The following is a 16,488-nucleotide window of genomic DNA, read 5'->3' as shown; positions in this document are numbered from 1 at the left end:
CTAAAATAAAAACTAACTAAAACAATCTCCTAACTAATAGTGTCTTTCAAAACATTCACAATCTCCCCCATCCCTGTAATTTAAATTTTTTTTTTCTTGGAACATCTCGTCCCTGCATTTTGGGCAGTGCGGCGAGGTAGTTGCCCACTGCTCAACGCAGACCCGGCATCCAACGAGGCTGCGGCAGCACGGTGCCACAACTGGGTTTTCCATCACATCTACAAGATTCATAATATTTTTCAACTAATATTTCAACAGTTGTCTCAAGCAATTTTCCTCTGTCTCATTTCACTTGTTAGTGTTACAGTGTGTTAATAGTTATATATTCCCATTGACTACAATAATTACATTTTAATAAAAATTGTAGTCATAGTAATAATATTTCTAAACATTCCCATGTATCCCCTATATATCTCTGTAGTTCTAAGCCTCTTTTTCTATATTGTATGACAGTAACATCCATATATATATATATTTTTTTTTGCTGGTTACATCTTCACTGAAGCTACATCACACTTATATTGATACAAATATTAAAATCCAATATGCCATTGCAACAGGACAGTACCCACCCAGCCACAGCCTGTTCATCCTGCTGCCTTCTGGGAAGAGATATAGAAGTTTCTGCTGCCGCACCAACTGCAGAGCAACATTTCCCCCCAAGCTATCAGACTCTTAAACTATAGTTCATCCTCAGCACTGCTCCACTGATCATAGTTTATTTATGTTTACCATTTTTATAATTGCTTCTATATTAGCCTGATAATGTCTGCTATGTACCAGAAGGGAGATACAAACTCAATTTATACTTTATACTATTATATATATTATATTGTGACAAAATATACCCACCTACCTTAAAGAAGAATAAAGTGAATGTTTTGGAAAGGCAGAGTCAAAAGTTATGACCTTAAAATGATTGAAATGTTGTGGAAGGATGAGGAAGCAAGCAGCTCATGTGAGGAAACCCACCAACATCCAAGAGTTGAAGCTGTTCTGTACAGAGGAATGGGCAAAGATTCGTCCAAGTCAATAAGCAGGACATATCAAAAGTTACTGGAAACGTTTTGTTGCAGTTATTCCTGATGTAATCAGCGTTGACAGCCTGTTTTTAGTAATGTAATTATGTTTTGGGGTTTTCTTTTGAGGACCTTGTAAAATGTTCTTACCTTAGGGCTTAACAAATGTTCTGCAGCCATTGATTGTACATGCATTGCCCTTGAAAGCATGTATGTGCTATATAAAGTTTCAAGACTTGTACGGATTCTCTTCACTTGCATGACAACATCGGAGTTTTGTATGTTATACAAACTGGAATGTGTATAGAGAAGAAAGATTCACACAGTATATAGCACACTGGTAAATCATTCTTTTGGCTAGATGGCCTACATTAGGATTAGGACATGTCTGATGTGAGTTTGTTGTCTGAGCTGCTATAAGAAGCTGATAGCAGTGCAGTGTTATAATCAGGTTAAAACAGAAGCAGGTTTAACTCTGGGCTGGGTGAATGATGATGATGATGATGATAACTAGGCAAATAAAAACAAAATACAATGAACAACAATAAATACATCTGTATCAGTAATCTTGATTTAAAACAGTTACCAAAGACACCATACAGTCAGTCATTTAAATACTGCCACCTGCTGGTAGAAAGGGGGAACAGTTATTCATTACGGTGGAAACCACATTAAATATAAATTTAATTATATAATATAGCGCTAACAGTAACAACTCTGCACACACAATAAGTTCTTAGGTTAACCTATATTACCAACTGTATTGAGCCAAACAATGCGCTCATTAAACGTGACTGGTGATGTCTGGATAGGCACGATATTAAATAGCTGTAATAAACTACTGTTGCTAACATATTTATTCCGGTCCAGGTTTATATAAGGCTATTTATTAATAGATTTTTCTTCTAACGTTACTCTGGTATAACGTTAGCGCTGCATAATATGACCGTTCTAAAAGCTTTTATTTTGATAGGCCATATTTACTATTACTTCCGGGTCACGTGGCCAACCTGTCTGTATTTCAATGTAGATCTTCAAACGAAAAAATGGAAAAAGGAATTTCAAAGAACCAAAATCGGACCGTTATTTGATTTTGGTTATGTCATTTTTCGTTTTTAGATTCAGAACCAAAAACGGGAGAACGGCTCTTTTTTTACCGTTTCTTTGATTTTGGTTTGAAACGACAAACGAAAAACAGGTGGTTTCTCGTTATTTTGTTTTGTGTTTCAATCGAAAAAACAAACTATCAAAACGTACACGGACCGTTAGCCATGGTTTGTTTTGGATGATGGTTTTTTCCTCATGATAATGTCACAGCTTCCAAACGCTCTCAAAGCAAAAGCCTACTGGCGCTCGTGATTCTTTAGCTCCGCCCACATGCCACGCCTCCAGCCGGTCGTGTTTTTCCGGGAAAAATCAGTACAAACTATCTTTCTCTTATGAATATAATAAAACTAAAGACTTTTTTGAGTTATGAAGGATGCAGTACTACTCTATAGGTACTCAAGATTAACAGGATATTGAGTGAAAACGAGCATTTCACGCCCCCTTTAACAGATGTGGTAACTTTAAACTGTATGAACTAAAAACATAATACAGATAAAAAGACAGACACATAGACAGAGAGACAGATTGATGAAGCGTGTGAAGATTCTCCATTTGTTTTCCAAGGAAAAATCTGCATAATTTTCTTGTCTTGCGTATGTGTTAAAATGCTATGCTGCTATGATAGATTGTTCTGCTGTGCCTGCCAATATTTCCTTCATAAACAGGAAGTTTGGGAAGGTTTGAGGTAAGGAAAGCCTGCCAACCCTGGTTTATTGCACCGCAAAACATTTGTCTTCCTATCTTCCATCATTCTGGAGCACTGTACCAGACTGTAGACTACCCACATTGCTGCAGCGGATCCATCCACGGGTTATATTTGATATAAAACAGCCAAGACTGTACGCAGAAAAACACAGTCTGCAAATCCATCTTGTTTTTTTGACCGCAGCCACTCAAAGTTCCAAAAAAATCCCTTGATGTGATTTATTTCCAACAACACTATGAACTTTGCACAAATTCAATATAGGCCATTGTAACAAATACAAATCAGTTTGTTATTTAACAAAAACGTGGTCACTTATTCATAACGTTGTGTGACATTATTTCATCCTGAACATGATAAAATGATTTATATATTATCTATAAGCAAAGTTAGAATGTGTTTAAAAGAAGGACTTTTTTCCATCTTGGTCTTCCTTAACAACACTGTTATGACGAAAACAGTGATAGTATTGTACTCTTTGTGTACATGCAACCTTAAAACCAGACATTCAAAAACATCTGATTGGAGATAAGCAAGTTTAGTCAGTGTCGAAAGAAACTTAACATCTTCCCTGCATTCTTACAGGATGAGGTTTATTGATTTTAAAGCCAGCATACATCATGCTCCATCATTACTAGACGCACACAGCACGGTATAGAAGGATCTGGATCCAGAGAATGAAAGATTATAAATACTGTTATGACAGAAGTTAAAGATTCAGCTGAAAATTCTCTATGAACCTATCAGCTGCCCTATGTGGAAAAAAGACCACACAGCCTATGGAAAATCTCTGTAATGATGCTTTAATCTCATATCGCAGTCACAGTTTGTGTAAATTGAACAAAGAGATGATTCCTTACAAACAAAGGTACCCGTACAAGATTCTATCAGTGCCAAGAAACTATTTCTATCTTAGGATGTGGCCTCTGAGGTGAAAGTATGTGCTTGTTGTAGTCGTACATGGAGACGGATTAATCTGAGATAAACCAGTTAATTTGGATTTGGGAAAGACAATTTGTTTTGGTCCAACATTCCTCTGGGTTTTGAAACAGACTGCTAACTCGCAATGGCTTGTTTAAAAAAAGCTGGCACACAACCCAGAGCGTTTGATTATTTCACAGCACAAATTGATGCAATTCAGCTCTTGGCTGCCCATAAAGGTCATTATGTTCCATTTGGTAAGAAAGCAGGAGCAGAATCGCTTTATGTCTCTGTGGGCCATTTCATGCTCCTAGACTTTTATATTTTATTGCAATTAGTCCATGTTTTTATATTAAGTGAGACCAATTTTCATCTATCTGTCTGTCTGTCTGCCTTATATTATTGGATTTATATATTATAGTTAGTTAGTTAATTGATAGTTAGTTTGTTATAAGTAAAATAATTTAAAATAACGCACTCGAGAGAACGAGTCAGTCTTTTGTTCATTATGGCTCGGCTCGGTGTTCATCTTCAGCTCTCTCTTCACGACAGTTCAGTCAGTGTACTGTTTGAGTAAATAAATTACTCTGGGATATTGATTTGTTTTAACTCCGAGGGAGTGTCAGCCACATTAAAAAAAGTTAACAGCTTAAGTCATTTGTGGATTAATGCGTAATGGAGACGCGAACCATTTAAAAGGATTCAGTTCGATTTGGTGTACTGGTTCAAAAAGATCCAGTTACATCGAGTGATTCGTTCCTGAACCGGATATAACTAAACTGCTTTGATTTGAACTCTCTCACAACAGACACAGAAGAGAAGACAATGTTGAATAAAGTCGTAGTTTTTGCTATTTTTGGACAAAATGTATTTGCGATGCTTCAAAAAATTCTAGCTGACCCTCTGATGTCACATGGACTACTTTGATGATGTTTTTATTACCTTTCTGGACATGGACAGTAGACCATGCATACATTTTCAATGGAGGGACAGAAAGCTCTCGGACTTAATCAAAAATATCTTAAACTGTGTTCCAAAGATGAACAGAGGTCTTACGGATTTGGAACAACATGAGGGTGAATTATTAATAACATAATTATTTGGGTGAACTATCCCTTTAACTATTTTTATTTACTGCAGCATTTTTACAGGCTTTTACTCTTAAAATCACAATCATTTAAAAAGTTGTTTATTATTATTATAATGTGCAGGGTTTTCTGTTCATTGTAGTATAAATACACCTCTATCTGGAAGCTCCCAAACCCGGGTGACTCAGAATTATGGCAGAAATTGAACCATGAAAAAAATAAATCCAACAAGTCGATGGAAAAATGGAAAAGCACAGGGCATGGATACAAGATAATTTCGAAGTCATTGATTGACTATTCCTTGGAGTACAGTTAAGTCAGTGATTTAGAAATGGAAAGTGACTGTGTAAGAAGACTGCTGAGGGAGGCCATCAAGAGGCCCAAGACATCTCTGAAGAGTTACTGGCTTCAGTGGCTGAAATTAAAGAACCTCGTACAACTGCTCCTTCGCCAGTCACAGCTTAATGAGTGAGTGACAGAGTGGCAAAGAGAAAGCCACTGATAAAAATATTATATGACATGTTGGCTGCATTTGCAAGAATACATGTCGGAGACTCTGAAGCCAGCTGGATGAAGAATCAGATGAGACCAAAATTTAGTTTTTTGGCCATCAGACTAAATGGCATGCCTGGTGTAAGCCGAACATCATCAGAAAAACAGCTCCAGCTGTGAAGGGTGGTGAAAGCAGTGGCATCATGATGTGAGGATGCTTCCTTTCAGCAGACCCTAGGCCGATTGAGAGAGGAAAATAAACAGGGAAATCATGGAGGAAAACGTGATGGAGTCTGCTGGACACCTGTGATTTGGGAGATCCATCATTATAGTGCCTGCAAACATGAAGCCAAACCTAGAGGAATGCCTTCAAAACAGTGTTGATGTTTGGAGTGGCCAAGTCCATATCCAGATCTCAGTCCAGTTGAAAATTTATGGCGGTCCACTCATTATCTCCATGCAACCCGACTGAGCCAGCTGCCACATGTACAAATCTGATAGAGACACATCTATACAGATCTATCTATCTGTTTGTCTGTCTGTCTGTCTATTGTTCTGTCTCTTGTTTTGTCTATCCGTCCGTCTGTCTGTCATTCTATCTATTGTTCTGTTCGTCCATCTGTCTGTTTGTTGTTCGATCTATTGTTCTGTCTATCTATCTATTGGCACTTTTCCACTGCATGGTACGGCACGGCTCGACTCGGTTCGGCTTGGTTTGCGTTTCCACTGCAGTTTAGTAATGCTTTAGAGTGGGCGGGATTATTCACATGTCGTTATTGTTCCGCCGCCTCTACTGCCGCGACTTGTGAAAAAGTTTTTCATTCTGCGTCGCCCCATCAAGCTCTTGCTGGATCCACTTCTCTGCTATCAATGAGAGGAACGTCTGTACTTTCCCAACAGACAACGAAAGCCATTTTTGGGATGTTAAAAAAGGTGCACTCATTCAAAACAGTTGTGTTCGATGCTTCTCTGGTTCTGTTGTGTTTGAGTTGCAAGTGCAGTGATGCAGGTATTGGCGTCTCTCTCCTGCCAATCCATGATCAGCAGAGTTTGCACGTCACGTTTTGATAACAGTATGGTTCACTTGGATCCTCAACTGAAGTGGTACTGTACCCAGAGGAAAACCCCCCAAAAGTGTGCTGTACCATGCATTGGAAAAGCACCATATCTGTCTGTCTATCGTTCTGTCCATCTGTCCGTCCGTCTGTCTGTTCTATCTATTGGTCTGCCCATCCGTCTGTCCACATATATATTGTTTTATCTGTCATTCTGTCAGTTCTTTCTTTCTATATATTGTTCTCTCGATCTGTCAGTATTTTTGTTCAGTCTTTCTATTGTTCTGTCATTCTGTCTGTCTTTGAACAGGCTTTGCCAAGCCAGTGTTATCATTTCTAATTACAATTTTTTGGGGGTGACCTCAAGGTTATAATATGGTCTATCTTGATCTGCTGTAGCATGAAAGGGCTGTAGGGTGGCCATATGCACCGTTCATATGGGACACGTCCTGGCCAGCATTTTAATATTGCCTAAAACATCCAAAGCAGTTTGATCAATAACATGCAGGTATTGTACATAATCGACCAATCGTGGGGCTGCGTGTGAGAAGGTGAGACCTACAGGGAACGATCAAAGCGATACAAATGTGTACATGAGTTTGTTTGTTCTTTTGACTTGAAGCGTCGCTGTGCACCGATCAAAAAAGACACCAAAGTAGGTGTGAGAGCGATTCAAAAGCATAAGGAGCCGTCTGCTCTGCTCTCTATAGCTTTCATGAATGTCACACAACAATCGACCTGCACATTGCAAACAGCCTTAACCTGGATATTTTAGGGAATAATAAAATCCAACAGGGACGTGTCCCGTATGAACGGCGCATAAGGCCACCCTAAGGTGCTGTCTAACTTCAATTAAACTTTTCATTTATTGTCTCTGTATGACTGCAGATAGTTTTTACAACCTGAGGTCACTGTACTTTTATGCATCGTTCTCTGATAACAGACAGTCAGTTAATTGGATCATAATTAAAGCTCATGTAATTCAGTTCCTATTGGGATAAGTCTTCCAGCACATCAGTTTTTCCAAGTTTATATGAGATCCTGATCAGACGAGGCTCTAAATGGAATATACTTATCATGTTTATATTTTTTGGAGTGTCAGAAGAAATGAAGACTCGCATTAAAATCTGAAAAGGGTAGTTTAAACTTAATTGGCTCCAGTGAGCTCCAGGCCCCCTTGTTTTCCACTCATGTTGGCTTGAGAAACGTCTTCCCTCTCTAGTGCTGCACGTCTCTGTCAAAGGCTGTGCCAGTCCACATGAACTGCCCTTTATAATGGCAGAAATGCCATTAATGGAATAAAATGCTCCACTTGTTGTTTTGGAACAGCTAGTTTTTGTTCCATCACCTTACATCAGAGAATTACGTAGGCCCTCAGTCAGACCGGTGCAAGTCTTTTCAGAAGCTCCATTAGAACGGCAGGCTGACTTTAGTACTCTTGTTTGGGCAGCAAGCTAGAGTTTTGAATGACACATTTATAGAAATGCACTTTTACTGTCATCTACTATTAAAAAATACTGCAGGCTCTAAAAATAAAATTTTGTCATGGAACAGAAGAGCAATCCTGCGTGCAAACATTGCGTATTGATGTTTTTCTTCTATTGTAGACCTGTGTCGTCCACATAATCAGTAGAAAATCAGCCGTAGTAGACAGGCAATGCAAACGAGACTCTGTCATGTTACTGGATCATTGAAATTCAACCATGATTGTATAATGGCTACAAGGACATTTTGGACTGAAACCCCTACTAGGCACAGCTGTATGTCCAGATTCTCAGTATTTAAAATGAATTATTGTTAAACTGGTTTTATTGGAACTGAGAAATCATGACCATAAGAGGTTCTCTCTTGTCGTCATGGAGCATCTGTGGCATTTCAAAGGGTCGGGACCAAAATAAACCTGCTATGCAATCAAAGAACAGGACAGATTTAAATCAGTGACGCATGAAATTCCACATCACACAGTATTCCTGATACTAGTATTCAAAATCCTCAGGTGAAAACATTGTTTTCCCAGTTGATTATTAGAACCCTGATATCCCTGATTGGGTTATGTATTATAGCATTATGGATTTCCTGACTTTTCTTCACTTGTTTCAACCATAACTTTTCTTGATTACAGTTGCTCACAATTGCTTTTTAAATTATTATTAGAATAATAGCATTTCTAATGCATTAAATCACCTGCTTAAAAGACTCTCCATTTATTAATTGGGAATAGTTAGAAACAACAAATAAGGAAGATTTATGCTGTCTACTAAGGGGCCATTCACTCAGAATTCATTTTTACATTCCACTGCACTGCTTTTCCATAGTTTTTCCATGTAAACATGGACTAGATGAGTGTGACTGACCATTGTGTTTGTATCTTTTGCAGCATGTTGTGCATGACACAGTGTTTCAAAAATGGCTTAAGTTAAAGGGGTCATTTGATGTTGCTAAAAAGAACATTATTTTGTGTATTTGGTGTAATGCAATATGTTTATGCAGTTTAAGGTTAAAAAAACACATTATTTTCCACGTAATGTACATTATTGTTGCTCCTCTATGCCCCTTCTTTCTGAAACGCGTAGATTTTTGCAAAGCTCATCGTTCTGAAAAGCGAGATGTGCTCTGATTGGTCAGCTATCCAATGAGTATCCAATGTGTCTTTGCATGAACATTTGGGTGGCGTTATTCTTCCCACATACTCATGTAGACATGTGGGGTGTGTTAGAATGAGCTGTTTTAGGGAAGCATGGTTGACTCTTAACCTTTTATAAAGAATATCTCTTTGTATTTGAGACTTTAGTCTTTGCAACTTTACAGATCTTCTTTATGCACCTTCTTGTAACACCCCAAAGAGCAAGGAAAACTAAAACATAATAAAAAACAGACATATTACAAATAAAAAAGCAACAACAGAATGATCAAACTCAAAATGTATTAACTAATACTATAATATAACCAATGATACTAAAATAACAGTGGATTGATCATGTAATATTTTTATTAAAATGAATCAAATGGCAATCCTAGTTAAATATACCTGATCCTTTTCCATCTTACTGGTTTTCTTTTTTTTCTATCCTAATAATAGCCTCTCTCATAAAAATGGTAATGTTTTATAATACTTTTTCCACATCTTTTGTTCAGTTCCATTTGTTAAGATGACTGTCTGTCAAAATGGAAGTGATTATTATTAAGATTAAACGGTCTCATCCACAGTAATATTATGCAATCACTCAGTTATCCATCGTTTCTTCAGGGTAAGGTGGCCAAAAGTAATTTTGCAGAGTTGATTCTGTGAAATGAGATGCTGTTTTTTTTTAGGATAAACTATATCCATATGTGGCCCATCACAGATTTTAAATGGAATAGACAAAGTACATTACAGTGGGACATGTGAACTGCAACTTGCTGAAGGACATCCGTGAAATTCGAAGTCCAAACACATGAGGTTCTCTTAGACTTTTTTTCTTTCCATTTGGTAGACTTTCTTGAATATATTTGAATCCCACATGGTTTGTAGCGTGTTTTGCATGCAGCACATTATCACAGTCCAATTCACCAGCAATCCTGAATTGTATCCTGTCAAGTTTCTGTCAAAAACAGATGTTCTGAATGCTTCCGATCGCATCACATTAAACAGTTGTTGTGATTGGCCTGCAGGTGGCTGGAGGTGGGTGTTGTTAACCTGACCTGTACGCAGTATTGGGTGATTTATCTGCGGGTGCTGCAGGAGGCCATCTGGCCTGGAGGAAGTCTACCGGCTCAACCCAGACCCCAACGCAGCCAGCAGCAGAAAGACGAGAGCAGAGCACAGGCTCTGCAGTGCCTTATGAATCTACTACCAGGTGAGACGCCACATAATATGTACATATACCAGTTAAAAATTGGAATTTTATTTTAATGCTCATTAAATTGATACAAAAGTTGCAGCAAAGACATTTGTAATTTCTATTAATCAAAGAATCCTGAAAAAAAAAACTAAAAAAGATTAAGAATCACAACTGTTTTTAATATTGATTTATAATAATACATGCTTCTTGAGTGCCAAATCAGCATATTAGAATGATTTCTGAAGGATCATGTGACACTGAAGTCTGGAGTAATGATGCTGAAAATTCAGCTTGAAAATACAATTGCATTTGCAAATTTTATAAAATAGAGAACACTTTTTGTAAATTGTAATAATATTTTACAACATTACTATATTTATTGTATTTTAAAATGTATCCTTTATGAGCATAAGAGACTTCAAAAACAGAACAAAATCTGTACCGAGGTTATTTACAGTTAACTAAAACTGAGCTAAAACTAAAACCATAAAAATGTTTCTTAAAATAAAATAGAAAAACTTTTATTTCAGCTAATTGCCGAGGCAACATGATAGTTTAACTTGATGTACTAAAATAACCAAAATTAAACAAAAAATGAATAAAAAATATAGACATTTAAAACTACTAAACATGTACTACTATTACTACTATTAGAAATAAAAAGATTTCCACTGACACACAATTAAAAGGGTCATGTGTTGTTGCTAAAAACAACACTATTTTGTGTATTTGGTGTAATGCAATGTGTTTATGTGGTTTAAGGTTCAAAAAGCACATTATTTTTCACATACTGTTGCTCCTCTATGCCCCCCTTTCTGAAACATATTGATTTTTTACAAAGCTCATCGTTCTGAAAAGCAAGGTGTGCTCTGATTGGCCAGCTATCCAGTGCATTGTGATTGCCCGAATACCTTGAATACCGCTTTAACATACTGTGATGCCGTGTCCAAGCATGACAAGACAAAACCAATAAAACCCATTACAAACGAGGCATTGGTTGCATCCAGTGGTGACATAATTACTGATTATAATGACTTGTACTGTGACTTGTACTATGCTAAACAAAACCGTCTTCATTTTTGATTTGAGAAATGACAAACAACAACTGGTCAAAGCTCGCCGTTTGAATCATCAGTGGCAAATTCTTTAAATATAAAAAATGTACTTACAGGCTGTGAGTCAGAAGCGACAGACTTTCCGTTCAAAGTTGGAACTGCCCCACTTTATAGAACAGCCTTTGAGCACAGACCCATTTTAAGCTACTCTGGCGGCGGCAACAACAATACTACAACGAGAATAAAAGTTACACCACCTTTCTTTGCATGAACATTTGGGTGGTGTTATGCAAATCTTCCCATAAAGTGATGTAGACGTAATGTTTTAGGAGGGCGTGGACAAGTTGTAACTTTTATAGAGAATATCTCTTTGGATTTGAGAATTTAGTTTTTGCAACTTTATAGATCTGTTTTATGCACCAAGAGCTTGTTGCACTCAAAAGAGAAAGGGAAAACTGAAATTGCATCACAAGACCCCTTTAAAGGGTCATATGTAAATGGAATAATCTGACAATTTGTTCGCCTCTTTAAGTGACTGATAGATCACTGGTTGATTCAGAATAAAAATAAAAAAACAACTGAATGCATTGTTAACTATGAAGAAAATTAAGAGATCAATCATGCATAAATACTATAATCAATTGAATTTTAACTTCTCTTTAGCATTTGGTTTTGGATGGAATGAATAAAATTAGAGCTTGGAAAATCAAGCTTGCAAATTTTACAATCAGGCTTACCCTGGAAAATAGGACTTGCAAATAACTGTGTGATTCAGACAAACAGCTGTTCAGTAACACAACACCATTGCTCAGGAGATAAATCAATGAATCCGAAAAAACAAAAACAACAGAATTTAAAGGGAAGGACTGTTCTTCATCAGTAGTTCGGTGCAGATTTTGACCGGTTTTGCAGAGTTTATTGTGTGGTTTTGTGTTTTTACAGATCTGATCTCTGATATGCTGGGCTCTGAGAAGTACAAGACATCTTGGCTGACGGTTGTGGATTCTTTTCAGCACCCCACCATAAACAGGTGTGTTTGAGTACTAAATAGACGGAGATAAAATCAGCATCGCTGTCACTTATGGAAACTCCAACATTCCTGTTTACATATTTATGGGGTTAATAAATGTTGATTATAAGTTCCATACAGTTTGAAATATACAGCAAAAATAGTAGCATTTTGACTGTTTTTAACTGTATGTGGCAGTAAAAGCACATACATATTTCATGAGGCAAGCAGACAAGGCCTAGTGAACATGTGGCTTTAATGGTTAACGTGGTCAGGTTGTAATTTACTTGCATCATCTTGTTATGACACAGTAAGTAAGCGATGCCGATAAAAGAATGCAGAAATGTGGTTTCAATAGATGCATCGCTGTGCTCTGTTATCAGGCTGCCTCGTGACATCTTTGTAGACTGTTATCACAGTGGGATGCATGATTTATTCTCGTCAGCTTGGATTGCGAGAAAGCTGCTCTGTGATTTACAAGAACATGTTGTAGTCTGCTGTAAATGTCCAGATGAAGCAGATGCTGTTACAATCAGTTATACTTTGACTCAATATCTTTCGCTTTATGAGCTGTGTCCTTATACAGAGGGGGGAAGGCAACAAGACATGTCTAAATCCAGTGTCTGCGTAACATCCTGTCTGCTAAGAAACCTTAATCTGGTTGATTTTAAAGGTAGCCTAGATACACCATCCACTGCTTTTGATAAACCAAAACGCTGTGGGATTTTTGTTGTAAAGAATGAGGATGGCATCTAAATGAGAGCTTTAAAGAAGTTCATTTATTCGTAAATGTCAGTTTCTCCCTTCCCATTTTTATGAACTTATGTCTCTGGATAGTGAGACAGACTTAGAGGTTATTTTGAAAGACTTTACAAATTCTTAAAAATATATATTATTAATAATAAAGAAAAATAATTAAAACAGTAATTTAAGTCACGCTAGTCTTACTATTACTAATATAGTAGTAATAGTATTAGTAATAATTTAAATCATTTATAAATAATTGTCAAATATATTTATGAATAATTCATTCATTACTAATTATAGTATACTTATAATAGTATATTTTATATTCATTATAGTGTATTATAATTTAGTAGTTTATTTATTTATCATTAATTAAAATAAATGCATTAATTGAAAATGGGTTTTATTTATTCATGTATTCATTTAGGATTATACATTTATTTATTTATTTATGAATTGATAAAATGTTATATGTAATTAATGCATTATTTAATTATTAGATCATTTAATTCTGGTCATTTATTTATTATTAATTAATTAATTTTTATTTTATATTTGTGCTTTTGTACTGTTCATTTCTTTCTACGTTTCTACGTTTTCTGGAATTTACAACAGAAGGCATAATGCCCGATATTTCTTAGAAAGTGAACTTGAATCTGAATTCACATTTAGGGACAGATTTGCAAACAGCTTTCGGCAGTGCAGACTGTCTTTTGGCATATATATAAAACTGTCAGGATTTACTAAAGACGCACAGTGAAGAATTATCGCTGAAAATGCGTGGACAGCCTTTTTTGTGCCTGACATTTTTGAATGTGCATTTGTAGGAGTCAGGTGCGCCGTAAGGGGAGGAAGGTTAGGACGATTCTAAGGGTCTGTCGATGAAGGGGGGCCCCCCAAGGGGGAAATGCCTTTTCTACGAGACGAACACATTTGCGATTTCTACTGAGGATGATCCCCTCGGAACGCGATTTAGAATGTGGAACACGGAACACGATCTGTACGGAGGGTGAACCCACTGTATAACCCCAGATGTCGCTTTTGTTTCTTTTATTTGTGCATTGTCAGTATATAACCTGTGCCCATCTGCGCTGTTTTGGAACTGCGCTCTCGCACTAATTTGCCCTGTTTAGTAAATCTGTCCCTAAGTGTGATGTTTTGCATACATTTTTAATGAGGCAAATTAATTAGAGCTTGATATTCCACTGCGAACATTTATAAATTTGCTTCAAAACTGTGCTTTGAAGTTTTGTAATTGCAAAGTAATGCTATGAAAGTAAAATTCCCATGGGTCTTGATAATAAAGTACTGTGTGCAGGATGTTACTGTGCTTGTGACCTCCTGTGACTGTTTATTTTTTGCAGGCATCTTGTGTACTGCATCTGGGATCTGCTAATTGAGTTTCTCGTCCCCGAGGCGTCTGATGGAGACTTTCAGAAAACACTTCTACACAGCCTGTCCAAAAACGCTGAGAAGCTGCCACCATAGGAGTTCTTGGGGTGGACTGGAAACACTGAACTCACTTGCATATATACATGCATATATACATATCACATACAAACCTGTGATAAGTTAAAGTGTTAGGCAGGAAAATGTAATCAAGAAAGTGTGGATTTGGATTCATGACAGCCTGTGTCTGGCACTAATTTGGTCTCCCTGTTTCTGGGACACATGCGCACATCCGGGCAGACATTGATTAATGGCCACCTGTTTTGTGTTTTATCAAACCACAAGTCCAATCTCTAAAGCTCGACATACCGGATCTGAATTAGTCGCAGGTTCTCCAACTTTTATCCACCTTGTTCCTGCTTCAGCTTTGGGCAAAGCTCTTACAGATGGACTGCGCAGATCATTTCTGCACTATCCTATTATGTGTTTCCGGCCTTTCAGTCTTGATATACCTTGACTTTACACACATTCCATTCTTTTGCACATATGCACTTGATCATTTTGCTTCTAGCCTTTTTCAGAGATGATTTAAGAGGCTGTATCGACCTTATCTCTCGAAGTAAGAAAGCCTGTTCTTCAACAAGTTTCCTTTTTTAAGTATGCAATTCATCACATCTGTGTCTGTTGTCACAGTAATGCTGTATGTTCTTTGAGTGCTTTCAGCCAACCTGTGAAGCCTTTAAGTGTAATTTCTCTATTCACAACCTCTAATTAAGTGGTTGGATGCCTCTAAGGAAAAAGAAAAGGTCATGTTGATTCAGCAAAAATGGCCAGTTTTCAGCATTTGTCTTATTTACTCTGTTATTGAAGAATGCATGTACGTTTTCTTAAAGAGATAGTACACCCAAAAAGGACATTCCAATCCTTTATTACATATTTTATTTGTGGAATATAAAATATTTTTTTGAGATATGCATTTTTACCCTTATAATGGAAGTCAATAGTCACCAAAACTCTTTGGTTACCAACATAAAAACTAAGTCCTGTGTTTAGCAGCAAAAAAGGTTTGGAAATCAATTTTGGGTGAACTACTCCTTTAAATATGTTTATTTCTTTACAAAGCAGCTGAGATCTAAAAAATGATAGAATATGTATTGTGGTTAATTATTTTCTTAGAATTTTAGCAGAATGAAATGTCTTAATTGCCTTAATGGGCCCTATCATACACCAAGCGCAAGGTGCGGTGCAAGTGTTTTTGGTAGTTTCATACCGACGTAGTTCAGTTCTCATTTTCCTGTCCTGTGCCGTGTTGTTTAAATAGGAAATGTATTTGTGCCCATATTGGCACATTGCTATTTTGAGGAACTGAAAATAGCCTGCGCCATAGACCAACTCAAACCTAGTCTAAAGTCAATGGTGCAATATTGTTTTTATTTAAAGAATATGTGAGTACCAAATGCGCCTCTGGACGGGTCCACAACATGCGTTCACTTTGCTTATTACACAAAGGGATGCACAGCAGCACACAAAAAAAATGTAAATAGGAAAAACTAAAAGATTTAAATATAAATTAATATTATTGTGTACATAAATATAAAAATGCTTACATGTCATAATGGATAGTCATTGCATGTATTAGAATTAGGCTACCTTTTTGCTCGCGGACCAGTAACTCCGTTTCATTTTGCCGTGTAAATAGCAAATCCACAATGACGCGAGCGCAGCTGGAATGGGAGATGACACTCTGACTGGCTTATTTGCACGTTACGCCCAAAAAACACCTTCACCATGCACATTGATCGTTAAAATGGGGTCCAATGTGCATAACAAACAAAATTATCAAATGGATGCACATTAAAAAGTCTGAAAAAGTCTCATCATTCCTTAGAGATAATTCACCCAGAAATGAAAATTCTGTCATTAACAATAATGTCGTTCCAAACCAATAAAATCTTCATTCATCTTCAGAGCACAAATGAAAATATTTTTGAGGAAATCCGAGAGCAATGTAACTGAAATGTTTCCAGACCCAGAAAATTTTGTGTGCAAAGAAAACAAAAATAATGACTTTATTTTACAATT

General features: G+C 36.9%; 1 protein-coding gene across 2 annotated transcripts in view; it reads left to right on the top strand.

Moving 5' to 3' along the window:
- The window catches only part of LOC113115182 (sorting nexin-19-like), a 32,052-nt gene extending 16,120 nt beyond the window's left edge, over positions 1-15,932 (top strand). The window contains exons 10-12 of one of the 2 annotated variants that reach the window (XM_026282576.1): positions 10,037-10,221; positions 12,204-12,291; positions 14,382-15,932. In XM_026282576.1, the coding sequence (XP_026138361.1) occupies positions 10,037-10,221; positions 12,204-12,291; positions 14,382-14,505 (397 nt within the window). In that variant the 3' untranslated portion in view covers positions 14,506-15,932. Of the gene's footprint in view, positions 1-560; positions 2,081-10,036; positions 10,222-12,203; positions 12,292-14,381 lie in introns of those variants that run through there. The other variant, XM_026282577.1, reaches the window with a different exon arrangement.
- Positions 15,933-16,488: the final 556 nt, after the last annotated feature.

This window comes from Carassius auratus, chromosome 15 (genome assembly GCF_003368295.1).
Source record: "Carassius auratus strain Wakin chromosome 15, ASM336829v1, whole genome shotgun sequence".
NCBI classification, from domain to species: Eukaryota; Metazoa; Chordata; class Actinopteri; order Cypriniformes; family Cyprinidae; genus Carassius; species Carassius auratus.
This window is presented reverse-complemented; position numbering and strand designations above follow the sequence as displayed.